This window comes from Aspergillus neoniger (genome assembly GCF_003184625.1).
Source record: "Aspergillus neoniger CBS 115656 unplaced genomic scaffold BO87scaffold_35, whole genome shotgun sequence".
Classification (NCBI taxonomy): domain Eukaryota; kingdom Fungi; phylum Ascomycota; class Eurotiomycetes; order Eurotiales; family Aspergillaceae; genus Aspergillus; species Aspergillus neoniger.
Window position 1 is genome coordinate 242,306 of NW_020291163.1, and position 14,945 is coordinate 257,250.

The following is a 14,945-nucleotide window of genomic DNA, read 5'->3' on the forward strand; positions in this document are numbered from 1 at the left end:
CATCAAGCGCATTAAAATTTGGAGACCGCGACCGCGACTGCCTGGGTATCACTGTGGCTGATGCTGACGCTGACCTGTTTGACGCCAGCCTGCTTGGCAGCTTCAGCTGCAGCACCGTGAAGCTGGATAACAAGTTAGTCGGGATTTCCTATCGGCGGGGCGATGACAAAGTAGTACTTACATTGACGACGGGGGCACCGGTTGAGTCACTTGAGATCTCAATGTCCTTGAGAGGGGCACCTGCGCCCTTGCTGCTGACACCCAAGGCCTTGAAAACAGCTTCCTTGGCACTCCACCGTCCGGCAAAGGATGATCGAGGAGACGCTGCCTTTTGGCAGTACTCTTGCTCGCTTGCGGTGAAATTCCGTTCAATGAAGGTTTCATTTTCAATATTGAAACTTTCGATGTTCTCCACATCCACACCGACCTTCGAGTCTTCAGAAGCATTAGCCTTAGCCAGCGACTCAATCATAGTCTTTGTGCTCTCAAGTCCTTTGTCATCAGCCTTGGGGGGCTGGGCAGGAAACTTGAGTTGCGAGGTCTTCTTGTCGGCAGCCACACGGTAATCAGGGTTGAGGAAGACCTTGCTCTGCTGGGCATCTTCGTAAGGAGCCTTATCCTTCGCGACGAAGATGCTGTTGTTGATCAGGCCATTGTGGAAGAAGCGGTATGCCTTCTTCTGTCTCGCCTCGACCTTGGCCTTGTAGGTCTGGTACTGTGCCCGATCGAGGGTTGCGAAGAGGTACTTGGGGTGAATACCAATAACCTGTGCACCCTTCTGTCCGAAACCAAATGAAGTGACAGAGAAGGCATTGATACCGTCAGTCTGGATGCTGCGGCTTGGGTAAACGATGTAGTCGAATTTCTCCATCACCTTGTCTACGTTATCAGCGTTGCGGTTGCCAGGAACCAGACCACTTTCAAGGACCTGAAGACAGCCGTTGAACATCCAGGCACCAGCAGCACCCTTGGGATGTCCAGTGAGATATTTCTGGAAGATACCCAAAAGGGCGTTGCCCTTCTTCCGACCCAGGTGCTTCATCTGCTGGCAAATGACGTCCGATTCATTCTTGTCATTAGCGACAGTAGAAGTACCGTGGAATGAGGCAACACCGATATCATCAACAGTCAGACCCCAGGTGGCGAGAGCACCACGAAGAGGAGCGATACGTGAATCCTGCTTCCAGAAGTTGTTTCCAAGGCTGAACTGGGCATCCTTCTCCTGGCGGATAGCTTCGCGTTCAATGTGCTGAGCGCGCTCCTGGAGGTAGCCAGAGACGTCGAAAGATTCATCAGCGGCCTGGGCTTTCATAGCCTCGGCTTCTTCCTGGAGGTACAACAACTCGGATTCTTGCCATTCCTTAATCTGCTTCTTACGCAGGTCAAGCTGACGGCGACGGTACTTGATGTCCAGCAAAGGAGATGGGAACTTGCCAGGGTTCTCGCGCGCGGTGGTGAGAACTCCTTGACCGGGTGCGGGAACAGAGCGACCAATCTTGTCGGTAGCCGTGGTGGTCAGCGCAATGATACCATAGATCGGTACACCCATGTCCAGAGCAAGCTGGGCACTCATAATGAGTTGCATACCGCAACCCTGAGACTCCATGAATCCAGCACGAGTGGTAGTGGTGGGCCGCGACATTTCTTGCGGGGTGCGACCATGGGCAAACTCGTCTTCGGCATTGCTGGTCGCCTTCATGTTGGCGAATTCATAAGATCCTTCTTCTTGGAAATCGTCGAATCCTCCAACAAAGCAGACACGAGCCTTTCCTTCCACAATCGTCTCGTAACCAATGTCAACGGATTCGACCGCAGTGGCGCAAGCTCCGACTGGAGTCTTGATCGGGCCAGTTGAGGACAAGAGAAGCATGTTAACCCAGGCACTCATCGTGTTGATAAAAGATTCCTGCAGAATGTCCTTTTGAAGAGGCTTGTCCAGGTAGCGGTCCTTGTACATTCCCCGCAACGCGTGGGTACCACCGATACCCGAGCCGATGCAGTTTCCGACCTCAGACAGGTGGACGTACTTGTAGAATTCATACGGATCGGTAATACCAGCTGAAAGCATAGACTCAGCAGTACAGACAAGGACGAACAACGTGACGGGATCAACTTGTTCGATGATATCATCAGGGATACCGTATCTCTTAGCATCCCAGCCAGTAGGGATCTGGCCAGCAACAAGGCGGTCGAACTGAAGGGCCTTCGGGATCAAGAGAGTGGCTCCCTTCTTCAGGCGCACAGTGTACTCGCCGGACTCTGGCAACTCAAAGATCTCCACCTTTTCGCCATGCTCACGCTTGAATTCCTCTGCGGTCTCCTTCGAAGCTTCAAACGGATCCAAGTCCTCCTGGATGACAATTTCCTGGAGCAGCTGCTTCTTCTTGGGATCATAGCCCTTGAACAATTCGGGCTCGATAAGCCGAATACCAGAATGTTCAAGGATGAACTTCTCGTACTTCGGCTTCACATCCTTATCATCCACGGGCTCCCCAGACTTCGCGTCGACCCATCCTGAATAGGCCTTACCCTTCAATGGACCGTTGTGGTGCTTGATAAGGCCCATGATCCATGCCATCTCCACACATCCTTCAAGGGAGAATTTGCCGTAAGCCTCCATCTCCCAGCGTGTGCGAGAGTTACCCCAGGGTCCGACCTCCGAAAATCCGGTGACCACCACGACCTTGTCCAGGTTGACCATACCTTTCAGGTTGTCGTTAAGTGGCTTCACATCCTCCTCCCAGTTAGGCAGATTAGGGAACTGGAACTTGATGTTGGCACGAGGCTCAGCGATCACCCGTTTATAGAGGACCTCACTATCCTCTCCATTGACGATCTTGTTTTCGATTGCAGTCTCTTTGATGACTGCCTGGCGAACATCACTTGTCTCCATGATTTCCGTGCGAAGCTTGGTCATGAGGTCCTTCAGGTCAGGGATGAATTGGAGACCACCATTAAGGTCAGCCCAGACAGGGTCAAGCTGACACAGGTTGACGATCGCAGGCGCCATGAGACCAAGCAAGTTGAAGGCCATCTCTTGCTGGGAAAAGGTACGGACACCGAGCTTCTCAACACCTTCGGCAACCATGTTGTTGCCGCTCATGAGACCTGTACCCCGAGTCCATCCAATCACAGCACCACAAATGGTCAGATAGTTGTTCCAGTTCTCAGAATACCAGCGGTTGAAAAGAGTTTCCAAACCCAGCTTAGACTCAGAGTAAAGACCATCGTTTCCGAAAGTACCATGGTTAGGAGACAAGGGGAGGATGACTTGAGCGGGACGGGTTTCAAAACCGTTGCTCTGCTTCTGTGTCTTGATGCAACCCAAAAGTCGCAAGAGGTTTGTCAACATGATGCGGTGAGCCAGTTCAGACTTCGAGTCAATCGAGTCGATTTCACGTCCATTCTCAGGAATGGCAGCAAATGGAACAACGAAGTCCAAATCCCAGCCGAGACCCTTCTTTGCGTCGTAGATATAGTCGACAAGTGCTTCCACATCTTGCTTGCTACCTTGGTTGAAAGGCACCACAACAAGCTGTGAGCCACGGCTACCATAGCGGGCATACATGGCTTGGTAGTACTCAGTGACCTCACGAGAGTAGCGGCTTGTCGTGACAACCACCTTGGCGCCACCACTAATCAGGCCTTGCAGCACTTCCGCTCCAATGGAGCCTGCGCCTGCGCCTGTCATCAAGACGTTCTTGCCCTGGAAGGTGAGACCTGACCGTGCAGCAGATTCCAATACGTCCAGGTAAACACCGGTGAGTTTCTTGCTGTAATCCCAGCCGTGTTCGGACTTCTTCTTAAGATGCAAGAAGGGAATGGTCTCCACTTTACCTGCGCGGGGGCTGCCGTTGCGCTTGACACCATTCCTGCCGGTCTTCTTGCCAGAACCGTTCTCTTGGGGCATGATCTGGTTCTCATTCATGCTGAGAGCACGAATAACTTCCTTGTAGAGCGCATTGAACTGAAGTTGCGATGACTTGGACAAGCGATGCTGTCTGCGGATCAACTTGTAGACACTGCGGAGATCATTCTGGACCTTCGTGCGGTTGCTGTACTCGGAGATAGGGCCTCCCTCCGCCATTTGCTTCACGTAGTGTTCCAACTTGCGAGCGCTGGCCCGGGGAACCTCCTTGTACCCAATGTTTCCTCTGGCATCGACAGTAGTCTGGGGTCCGGTAGGCACAGCGACATCCTTGTACACAGGGGCGACACCCAACACTTCCTTGCAGTTTTCGATAAGTTGCTCACCAAGTTCCTTGGCCAACTGATAAGTCTCACCCCGATCAGTGGGGCAGTTGTCAATGTGGTACTGCATGAACTCAAGAAGCAGTGGGTTTGAACGGTTCATAATGCGAATGCACTGGCTCACAATCTCACGATCCACGACCTTGAGCCTGCCGAAAATGATGTCGTAGTACATGCTCAGAGCATCTTGGCGTGCCCAGTTCCAAGAAGAATCATACACGCGTGCTTTCAGGGCATCGAAAGCCGGCTCGATACCAGAAGCATAGAAATCGCCATGCTCGGCCTGCCAAAGGTCCAGCTGGGCCTGCAATGTTTTCTGAGACTCCTGAGAAGTGATGTAAGCCTTTTGACCGGCGCGTAGATCCATCTTCAAATAACGCGCAATTATCTCCAGCTGCTGCTTGAACAATGCCCGCTGGTCTTTGGTCAAGGCATCAATCGCAGCCGGATCCATGAGCATGCCGCCACCACCTGCCCCGCTATCACCACCAGCTGCCGGTGCCGAAAGGCTGATGCCGGCGCTGGCAGCGTATTTGTTGGCAACATCGTCAAGGTACGACTTGGCCTCAGCCTCGGAGCCAATACGGGAGGGTGGTTCCATAGTGAGAGCAAGGAGAAGGACGCCATCTTGACGACCAGATCCCAAACCCCATCTTGTCTCAAGGTATTTGCGAACTGCGGTGATGTTGAAGCCACCGGGCATCTTCGACGAGACCAGGCGAGCAATAAGGGATGAAGACTGCTTGCCGAGTTGTCCATTGAATGTCGCCTGCATAGATGCGCCTAGCTCGTCCAGAGGTGTGTCTTCCGGTTTCTCGGGCGTCGAACCGAACTCCTTTCCGAGATCTCCCAAAATTTCATTCTGCAGAGTGGATTTACCTGGTAGTGAGAGGGAACCAAATCAATATCCATTTGCAATGATGTGGAGGCGGATGAGATGGCAAATACATACCTCCAACCAGATCTTTGATGGCTTTACTCAAGGGCACATCCGACAAGCTCTTCTTCAACTTCTGCGCGACCAGAGTTCTCAGCACATCCACTGCCGTAACCGGTGCGTCCTCAATTGCTGCTGCAGGGCCGGCACTAGGTGGAGCAGCAGCCGCGGGAGCAGCAGCGGCGGCAGGAGCAGCAGCAGCAGGGGCACCGGCCGCAGGCTCTGCCGATGGTTGCGCTTCTTCTTCCTCCACGGGATCAACATCGTAATAGATCTCCTTCGCATCTTTGTTGTAGCAAAGTATTTGACGCTGCACGGAAGTAGCAGCATCGTATGCCTCATATTTTGATGCGAGGGTCCGTCTCGCCATACCACCCAGTGTGTCTGCGGGACCGATTTCCACAATTCGCTCTGTCCTCTTCTCTGCGAGAATAACATCCTGGGTCTCTATCCATCTCACCGGTGAAGCGAACTGGTAGGCCAGAAGTTCAACCAGCAAAGTGTGAGCCAGCTCCTGCTCGATTTCGGGCCGCATGTTGAAGGAGACTAGGTAATAGAATGGTAAGAGTATAAAAAAGAGCCCCGGTGCGGTTCGAGAATAGCGGTCGCAGTATCAAGAAATTGCGACAGACTTGGTGGGGGAAAGATACGACTTGAAAAACCGGCTCGAGAGATAATCCAGGAAGAACAGCGGCCAACGGTAGGGAAATCGAGTGATGAGGCTTAGGGTAAGAGAAGAAGAATATAATTAAACTGATAATATAAGGTGATGATGGTTGAACAATTTCAGTTCTAATTGAACAAGAACCAGTCAGCAAAATAGAGAAATAATTACTTGGAAAGAAGATGTTGTTTTCTGGCTCCTGGTTGAACCGCACATACAACCAGCGAGCGGAAAAAAAGATGCTGGAACGGAAGGGAAAAAAAGTTGTTAGAGGTGGGAATTAAGAGTACTCACCCCAGCCTGGAGCCACTGGCGGTGGGGAGAATTCGCCGATGACCTGGGACCGAGATGTCCCAAAGAAAAGTGGATGGGATAGGGGACAAAAAAAATCACAATAAAAAAAATAAAATAGTAGAATTATGAATTTCTATTAGACGAAATAGGGAGATTGGAAGATACTATCTATGCACCGACAGAAGAGGGCTTACAGAGTTATGGGTGGATGGGATTTTGGACTAGAAGCTTTTGGTGAGTGTTGGGGCGGGAGATTACTTTCGTGCGGTACGGAGTACGGAGTATGGATGTACTCCAGGAGGGACGTTTTGGGGAACAACTCATGGAAACAGCCATTAAATTGGAATGGAACAGGGTAGAACATCCTCTCCCCTCCAATGAGAGTCCATGATGGTGATAATAATAATAATAATAGTAATAATAATAATAATAATAATAATCATGATAAACGGAAATATGGAAGTTGGAGTCAAACCAAATCATAAGTTGAGCTAACCTGGCTCCGTAATTTTTTTTTCTCATTACCCACGCGTAATAAATGACTTAGCTGATACCTACACTCCATGTACACAAGGTATACTCTCTACAATACTAGTAGTTACTTATCTCTACTAAGTAGTGTCTGTTCATCATAGGTGTCTTTGTATAGTCACTCAGCAGCATTTTCTGGCTTTACATACATACTATCTGGAGTTTAGAAATTGGAGATCTCGGAGTGAATTAGATGGTAATGGTTGGGAAATGTGTAGCAAGTACGAATCTACAGCTTGGCTTCAAGAAGTATGAAACGGAATGCCTCAACCAGTGACAGCTAGGCGATCATTGACAACAGTGTACCACGGAAGTACTTCTTTGATCGACTATATGCCACTCGTCAATGTCTGTGAGTACTATGATAACATTCGAGTAGCATTGATTGGCCCATTCTAATTGAACCGATCTTGGGTCCCCATTTCCCAGTAGACGTTCTTGCATAAGTAATGAAGATGAGAGCAGTATAAGCGACTACGTTCAGGCTAGAAATGGGGCTAGATACATCTCAAATACGTGTTATGAAGGGACTAATACTTTTGCCTTAGCATATTATCTGTCTCTATGTAGACTATGGTGCGCATATATGGCTATTGATGGAGGCAGTAGCTAGGTCTTTCAGAGCTCCTATAGATTTTCTTTAAAATGCAAGGTATACATGTATAATGCGGGTAGGTACGCTACCTTAATGGTACTACAACCACTACAATTGCGATTTAATACCTACATTGCACACTTGGTTGGTGCCAGGCAGGCGTTGAACATACGTTGCATGGATATATAGATAGATATAGAGAGTAGTTATGAGTACTAGACTAACTCGGGTAGAGTGGGAGGGTACATTGGTGGTCACTGGTCAGGTATTGTCATATCCAACCCTACGGGCCAGCCCAACCATTTTGGACCTTTGGGGAGATCCTCTTGCCCACCATACCTAATCCGGTCAGTTCCCATTCAACCAGCCCAAGCCGGCGGAATTCTGCCTCCGCTCGGCCGGTTCAACAGAGTGTGTTGTGGTTGTGGTGCTTGGTTGTGTGGGCAGCGTTGTGTGAGTGCCACACCTATCTCTGCACGTGTAATAATAAAATATCGCCTGGATGTGGTGAACAGCTTTTTTTTTGTACCAATTAAGGTCTGGTTCACCCCGTCCACTCCAGTCTGTACCAGTCCACCTTCTCTCCCTTTTTTCCCCTTCTATTGTCATCCTTCTTCATTTTGTTCTTCATATCTATTTTACCGTTTTTTCCATATTGTAATATTTTTTCCCCTCTAAAACTTGCCCATAACCTCATTACACCGCTATCTTGTCCTCGGTGGACGGTGGACCAGTCGATGAAACTCGGCCAGACTTGATCAAGTATTGTTCGAAAGAAAAGACCCATCCGTGATAGAATTAGGTAGGATACCCCGGGAACAGTTGATTCAATTGTTCATAACCTTCACTCAACTATTGCACTCTCCCCTCCTTGGGAAGAAAAAAAAAGTGTTTTCGTTCCGGATTTCTTCCCCGCAAGTGTCTTTCCTACCCCATCATCCAGAGCCTTCCTTGCCATTGCAATATCATTCCTTCCTCGAAATTTTCCTAGGATCTTGCATAACGCTTATACATAACAGAGTCTCGATATATCCTTGTTGATAATACCTTCGCGCCATTGCTTGGCTTTCAATTGCGATATCCCAAACCAAACCAATAGAGACATACACGAGACCACGAGATGTACGGAACGTCCACTGGCCCCCAGACGGGCATTAATACCCCTCGCTCGTCACAGTCGTTGAGGCCCCTTATTCTCACACATGGGTCACTCGAGTTCTCCTTCCTTGTGCCGACCTCCCTTCATTTCCATGCGTCGCAATTGAAGGATACCTTTACAGCTTCTTTACCACAGCCGACGGACGAGCTTGCTCAGGATGATGAGCCTTCCTCAGTTCCGGAACTGGTGGCTAGATACATCGGACATGTTGCACATGAAGTTGAAGAAGGCGAGGATGATGCGAGTGGAACTTATGTGGAGGTTCTGAAGCTGGCTCTGAACGAGTTTGAACGCGCCTTTATGAGGGGCAATGACGTCCATGCTGTTGCTGCCAGCCTACCCGGCATTACCTCCAAGAAGGTTACCGTCGTTCAGGCTTACTATGCTGGGAGAACAGCAGTTGGTCGCCCTCTTAAGCCCTACGACTCCGCATTGTTCCGAGCTGCCTCGGACGAGAAGGCGAGCATCTACTCGGTTTTCGGAGGACAAGGAAATATTGAAGAGTACTTTGATGAGCTGAGAGAAATCTACACCACTTACCCTTCCTTCGTCGACGATCTTATCACTTCGTCCGCGGAATTGCTGCAGAGTCTCTCTCATGAGCCCGAAGCCAGCAAGCTCTATTCCAAGGGATTGGATATCATGCAATGGCTTCAGGATCGTGACTCTCAGCCCGACACCGACTACCTTGTGTCGGCCCCGGTGAGCTTGCCGTTGATCGGACTGGTTCAGCTGGCGCACTTTGTTGTGACCTGCAAGGTCTTGGGCAAAACGCCCGGTGAGCTTCTGGAAAGGTTCAGTGGAACCACTGGCCATTCCCAGGGCGTCGTAACAGCTGCTGCAATTGCCTCTGCCTCTACTTGGGAGAGTTTCGACAAGGCCGCCAAGAATGCCTTGACGATGCTTTTCTGGATTGGTCTCCGTAGTCAGCAGGCCTACCCCCGCACTTCCATTGCCCCGTCCGTCCTCCAGGATTCGATCGAAAACGGAGAAGGCACGCCTACGCCTATGTTGTCTATCCGAGACCTTCCAAGATCTGCCGTTCAGGAACATATTGACACTACGAACCAGCATCTTCCCGAGGATCGCCATATCTCCATTTCGCTTGTCAACAGTGCTCGGAATTTCGTTGTCACTGGACCGCCTCTCTCTCTTTACGGTCTCAACTTGCGCCTGCGCAAGGTCAAGGCTCCGACAGGCTTGGACCAAAACCGGGTGCCCTACACACAACGTAAAGTTCGCTTCGTTAACCGCTTCCTTCCTATCACCGCTCCGTTCCACAGCCAGTACTTGTACCCGGCATATGACAGGATTCTGGAAGATCTTGAAGACATCGAGATCCCTGCCGGGTCCCTCGCAATCCCGGTTTTCGATACGAAGTCTGGCAGTGATCTGAGCAAGTCCGGTGAAGCTAATGTTGTTCCCGCCCTGGTTCGAATGATCACTCACGATGCCGTTAATTGGGAGCAGGCAACTGTCTTCTCAGGGGCCACACATATCGTTGACTTTGGACCTGGTGGCATCTCCGGTCTTGGAGTTCTTACAAACCGCAACAAGGATGGTACCGGTGTCCGCGTGGTTCTTGCTGGGGCTATGGATGGCACCAACGCCGAAGTTGGCTACAAGCCTGAGCTCTTCGATCGCGATGAACACTCCGTCCAGTATGCCATTGACTGGGTTAAGGAATATGGACCGCGTCTCGTGAAGAACGCAGTGGGGCAAACCTTCGTTGATACCAAGATGAGTCGACTGCTAGGCATCCCTCCCATCATGGTTGCTGGAATGACGCCAACCACTGTTCCATGGGATTTTGTTGCTGCGACCATGAACGCTGGCTATCACATTGAACTTGCTGGTGGTGGTTATTACAATGCCAAATCAATGACCGAGGCCGTCAACAAGATTGAAAAGGCGATCCCCCCTGGTCGTGGTATTACAATCAACCTGATCTATGTTAACCCCCGGGCTATGGCTTGGCAGATTCCCCTGATTGGCAGGCTGAGGGCTGAGGGTGTGCCAATTGAAGGATTGACCATCGGTGCCGGTGTGCCGTCTATCGAGGTGGCCAACGAGTACATTGAAACGCTGGGTATCAAGCACATCGCTTTCAAGCCGGGCTCTGTCGATGCAATTCAGCAAGTCATCAATATCGCAAAGGCTAATCCGAAGTTTCCTATCATCCTGCAATGGACTGGTGGACGTGGTGGTGGACATCACTCCTTTGAAGATTTCCACCAGCCAATTTTGCAGATGTATAGCCGCATTAGGCGCTGCGAGAATATCGTTCTGGTTGCCGGCAGTGGTTTCGGCGGCTCGGAAGATACCTATCCCTACCTGTCTGGTACCTGGTCTTCTGGCTTCGGTTACCCGCCTATGCCTTTTGATGGATGCCTGTTCGGCAGTCGCATGATGATCTCCAAGGAAGCGCATACGTCCAAGAACGCCAAGAAGGCCATCGCCGAGGCTCCGGGTCTCGACGACAAGGACTGGGAGAAGACTTACAAGGGCTCGGCAGGTGGTGTTGTCACCGTACTTTCGGAGATGGGTGAGCCTATCCACAAGTTGGCCACTCGAGGTGTTCTCTTCTGGCACGAAATGGACCAGAAGATCTTCAAGCTTGACAAGGCAAAGCGTGTCCCCGAGCTCAAGAAGCTCCGGAACTACATCATCCAAAAGCTCAACGACGATTTCCAGAAGGTTTGGTTCGGTCGCAACGCTGCCGGAGAGACAGTCGACCTGGAAGACATGACTTATACCGAAGTGGTTCACCGCATGGTGGACCTCATGTATGTCAAGCATGAGAGTAGATGGATTGATGAATCTTTGAAGAAGCTGACCGGCGATTTCATCCGTCGAGTTGAAGAACGATTCACCACTACTGAGGGTCAACCGTCTCTGCTTCAAAACTACTCGGAGCTCAACACACCGTACCCGGCCATTGATAACATCCTGGCTTCCTATCCGGAAGCGGCATCTCAGTTGATCAACGCCCAAGATGTACAGCACTTCCTATTGCTCTGCCAGCGACGCGGTCAGAAGCCAGTGCCGTTCGTTCCCTCTCTGGATGAGAACTTCGAGTACTGGTTCAAGAAGGACTCCCTGTGGCAAAGCGAAGACCTTGAGGCGGTTGTTGGTCAGGACGTTGGTAGAACATGTATCCTGCAGGGTCCGATGGCTGCCAAGTTCTCGAACATTATTGACGAGCCAGTTGCGGACATCCTGAATGGTATTCATCAAGGTCATATTGAAAGCTTGACCAAGGATGTCTACGGCAGCGATAATAGCGGAGTGCCTGTTATTGAATACTTCGGAGGTCGTTTCCAGCAGGATGTTGATGATTCGGACATCGACGGCCTCACCATCTCGGAAGACGCTAACAAGGTCGCCTACCGCTTGTCCTCCTCCCCAACCGCTGACCTGCCGGATTTGGACCGTTGGTTGCGTCTCCTTGCTGGACCGTCATATTCCTGGCGGCATGCCATGTTCCTGGCCGATGTATTTGTCCAAGGCCATCGTTTCCAGACTAACCCGATGAAACGGATTGTTGCGCCGGTTCCGGGTATGTATGTTGAAGTTTCTTTCCCGGATGATCCCTCGAAGACGACTATCATCGTGAGAGAACCTTATCAGTCTGGCAAGCTTGTCAAGACAGTCGAGGTGAAGATGAACGAGCAGAGTCAAATCAGCTTTACTATGTATGAAGGACGCACGGCCGAGGCCGGCGTTGTGCCTTTGACTTTCTTGTTCACATATCATCCTGAGGCAGGCTACGCTCCCATCCGTGAGGTCATGGACAGCCGCAACGACCGCATCAAGGAGTTCTACTACCGTGTGTGGTTTGGCAACAAGGATGTTCCATTTGATACGCCCACCACTGCCACTTTCAGCGGCGGGCGTACCACTATCACGTCCCAAGCCGTTGCTGATTTCGTTCATGCAGTCGGTAACACTGGCGAAGCCTTTGTCGACCGCCCCGGTAAAGAGGTATATGCTCCCATGGACTTTGCCATTGTTGCTGGTTGGCAGGCAATCACTAAGCCTATCTTCCCACGCACCATCGATGGTGATCTCTTGAAGCTGGTTCACCTTTCCAATGGATTCAAGATGGTCCCTGGAGCTCAGCCTCTCAAGGTCGGAGATGTTCTGGATACTACTGCTCAGATCAACGCTGTCATTAACCAGGAATCTGGTAAGATGGTTGAAGTCTGCGGTACAATTGAAAGAGATGGTCAGCCTATCATGCACGTCACCAGTCAATTCTTGTACCGTGGAGCCTATCTGGACTTCGAAAACACCTTCCAGCGCAAGGACGAAGTGCCTATGCAGGTTCATCTCGCTTCCAGTCGGGATGTTGCGATCCTTCGCTCCAAGGAATGGTTCCGCATGGATGGCCCCGATGTTGAGCTGTTGGGTCAGACCTTGACTTTCCGTCTTCAAAGCCTGATCCGTTTCAAGAACAAGTCTGTATTCAGCCACGTCCAGACAATTGGTCAAGTGCTCCTCGAGCTCCCCACTAAGGAGATTATCCAAGTGGCGTCTGTGGACTATGAAGCCGGTACTTCTCACGGAAACCCCGTGATCGACTACCTTCAGCGCAACGGAACGTCTATTGAACAACCGGTCTACTTTGAGAACCCCATCCCTCTCAGCGGCAAGACTGCCTTGGAATTGCGCGCTCCTGCGTCCAACGAAACATACGCTCGTGTCTCTGGCGACTACAACCCCATCCACGTATCTCGAGTCTTCTCCAGCTACGCCAACTTGCCCGGTACTATCACTCACGGGATGTACTCGAGTGCTGCAGTCCGCAGCTATGTTGAGACGTGGGCGGCCGAAAACAACATTGGCCGCGTTCGAGGCTTCCACGTGTCCCTGGTTGGCATGGTCTTGCCCAATGATGTCATCGCCGTCAAATTGCAGCATGTTGGTATGATCGCTGGTCGTAAGATCATCAAGGTCGAGGTCATCAACAAAGACACTGAAGATAAGGTTCTCCTTGGTGAGGCTGAAGTAGAGCAACCTGTCACGTCGTACGTCTTTACCGGCCAGGGATCCCAGGAGCAGGGAATGGGTATGGAATTGTACGCCAACAGCCCAGTTGCCAAAGAGGTTTGGGATCGTGCAGACCGCCATTTCATCGAGAATTACGGTCTCTCAATCATCGACATTGTGAAGAACAACCCCAAGGAGCTGACTGTCTACTTTGGTGGTCCTCGTGGTAAAGCTATCCGGCAGAACTACATGTCGATGACCTTTGAAACCGTCAACGCAGATGGATCCATCAAGTCTGAGAAGATCTTCAAGGAGATCGACGAGGATACGGCGTCTTACACTTACCGTTCGCCCTCTGGCCTGCTTTCCGCAACTCAGTTCACTCAGCCGGCTCTGACTTTGATGGAGAAGGCAAGTTTCGAGGACATGCGTTCCAAGGGTCTCGTCCAAAGAGATAGCAGCTTTGCAGGTCACTCGCTGGGTGAGTATTCGGCTCTCGCCGCACTTGCCGATGTCATGCCCATCGAAAGCTTGGTCTCTGTTGTGTTCTATCGTGGCTTGACAATGCAGGTTGCTGTTGAGCGAGACGAGCAAGGTCGCTCTAACTACTCTATGTGTGCTGTCAACCCGAGCCGAATCTCCAAGACGTTCAACGAACAAGCCTTGCAATATGTGGTGGAGAACATTTCTGAGGAGACTGGCTGGCTCCTGGAGATTGTCAACTACAATGTCGCCAACATGCAATATGTTGCTGCCGGTGATGTGAGTCTTAACCCCTATATCTACAATTTATTGTCCGTTCTGTTCTAACTTCTTTGCAGCTTCGGGCACTCGACTGTCTCACGAACCTGCTCAACTATCTCAAGGCTCAGAACATTGACATCCCTGCACTTATGCAGAGCATGTCTTTGGACGACGTCAAGACGCACCTTGTCAATATTATCCAAGAGTGTGTCAAGCAGACAGAGTCGAAGCCTAAGCCTATTGCTCTCGAGCGCGGCTTCGCCACCATTCCTCTCCGAGGCATTGATGTGCCCTTCCACAGCACCTTCCTTCGTTCTGGTGTCAAGCCCTTCCGCTCTTTCTTGCTCAAGAAGATCAACAAGACTACTATTGACCCTAGTAAACTGATCGGCAAATATATCCCGAACGTCACAGCAAGACCGTTCGAGATCACCAAGGAGTACTTCGAGGATGTTTACAGACTCACCAACTCTCCCAGAATCGCGCATATCCTAGCCAACTGGGAGAAATATGAGGATGGTGAACGCAACACTGGAGTGGCTGATGCCTAGGGGTAGATTCATTTTTCAATATATATAGGAGTTCTGTTGTTCGTTTGTTTCTAAATCTCAGTCTTGTTCTAGCGCTGGTGTTTCGAAATTGCCCCTAATATCACTGTTCAATATGTCAGACCCTTGGCGATTGATGTAGGAATATAGTCGTATCAATCAACTATTACGGTGCGAATGAGAATAAGAGATGAAATTTCTTCACATACTCTATTACGGATTGAGGTGAT

The 14,945-nt window shown here is 50.6% G+C and overlaps 2 protein-coding genes across 2 annotated transcripts; one reads left to right on the forward strand and one right to left on the reverse strand.

The window, feature by feature from the left end:
* Positions 1-11: 11 nt before the first annotated feature.
* BO87DRAFT_429518 (trifunctional fatty acid synthase subunit FAS2) lies at positions 12-5,723 on the reverse strand (the record flags this gene model as incomplete). Its single annotated transcript, XM_025627500.1, has 3 exons — positions 12-122; positions 182-5,130; positions 5,204-5,723. The coding sequence occupies 3 exons, from the start codon at positions 5,721-5,723 to the stop codon at positions 12-14; spliced, it is 5,580 nt and encodes a 1,859-aa protein (XP_025476115.1).
* A 2,669-nt stretch (positions 5,724-8,392) lies between these two features.
* Positions 8,393-14,718, forward strand: BO87DRAFT_429519 (tetrafunctional fatty acid synthase subunit FAS1; the record flags this gene model as incomplete). The annotated part of the gene is made up of 2 exons (XM_025627501.1): positions 8,393-14,185; positions 14,245-14,718. 2 exons carry the CDS (start codon positions 8,393-8,395, stop codon positions 14,716-14,718), a joined length of 6,267 nt encoding a protein of 2,088 aa, XP_025476116.1.
* Between the last annotated feature and the right edge of the window lie 227 nt (positions 14,719-14,945).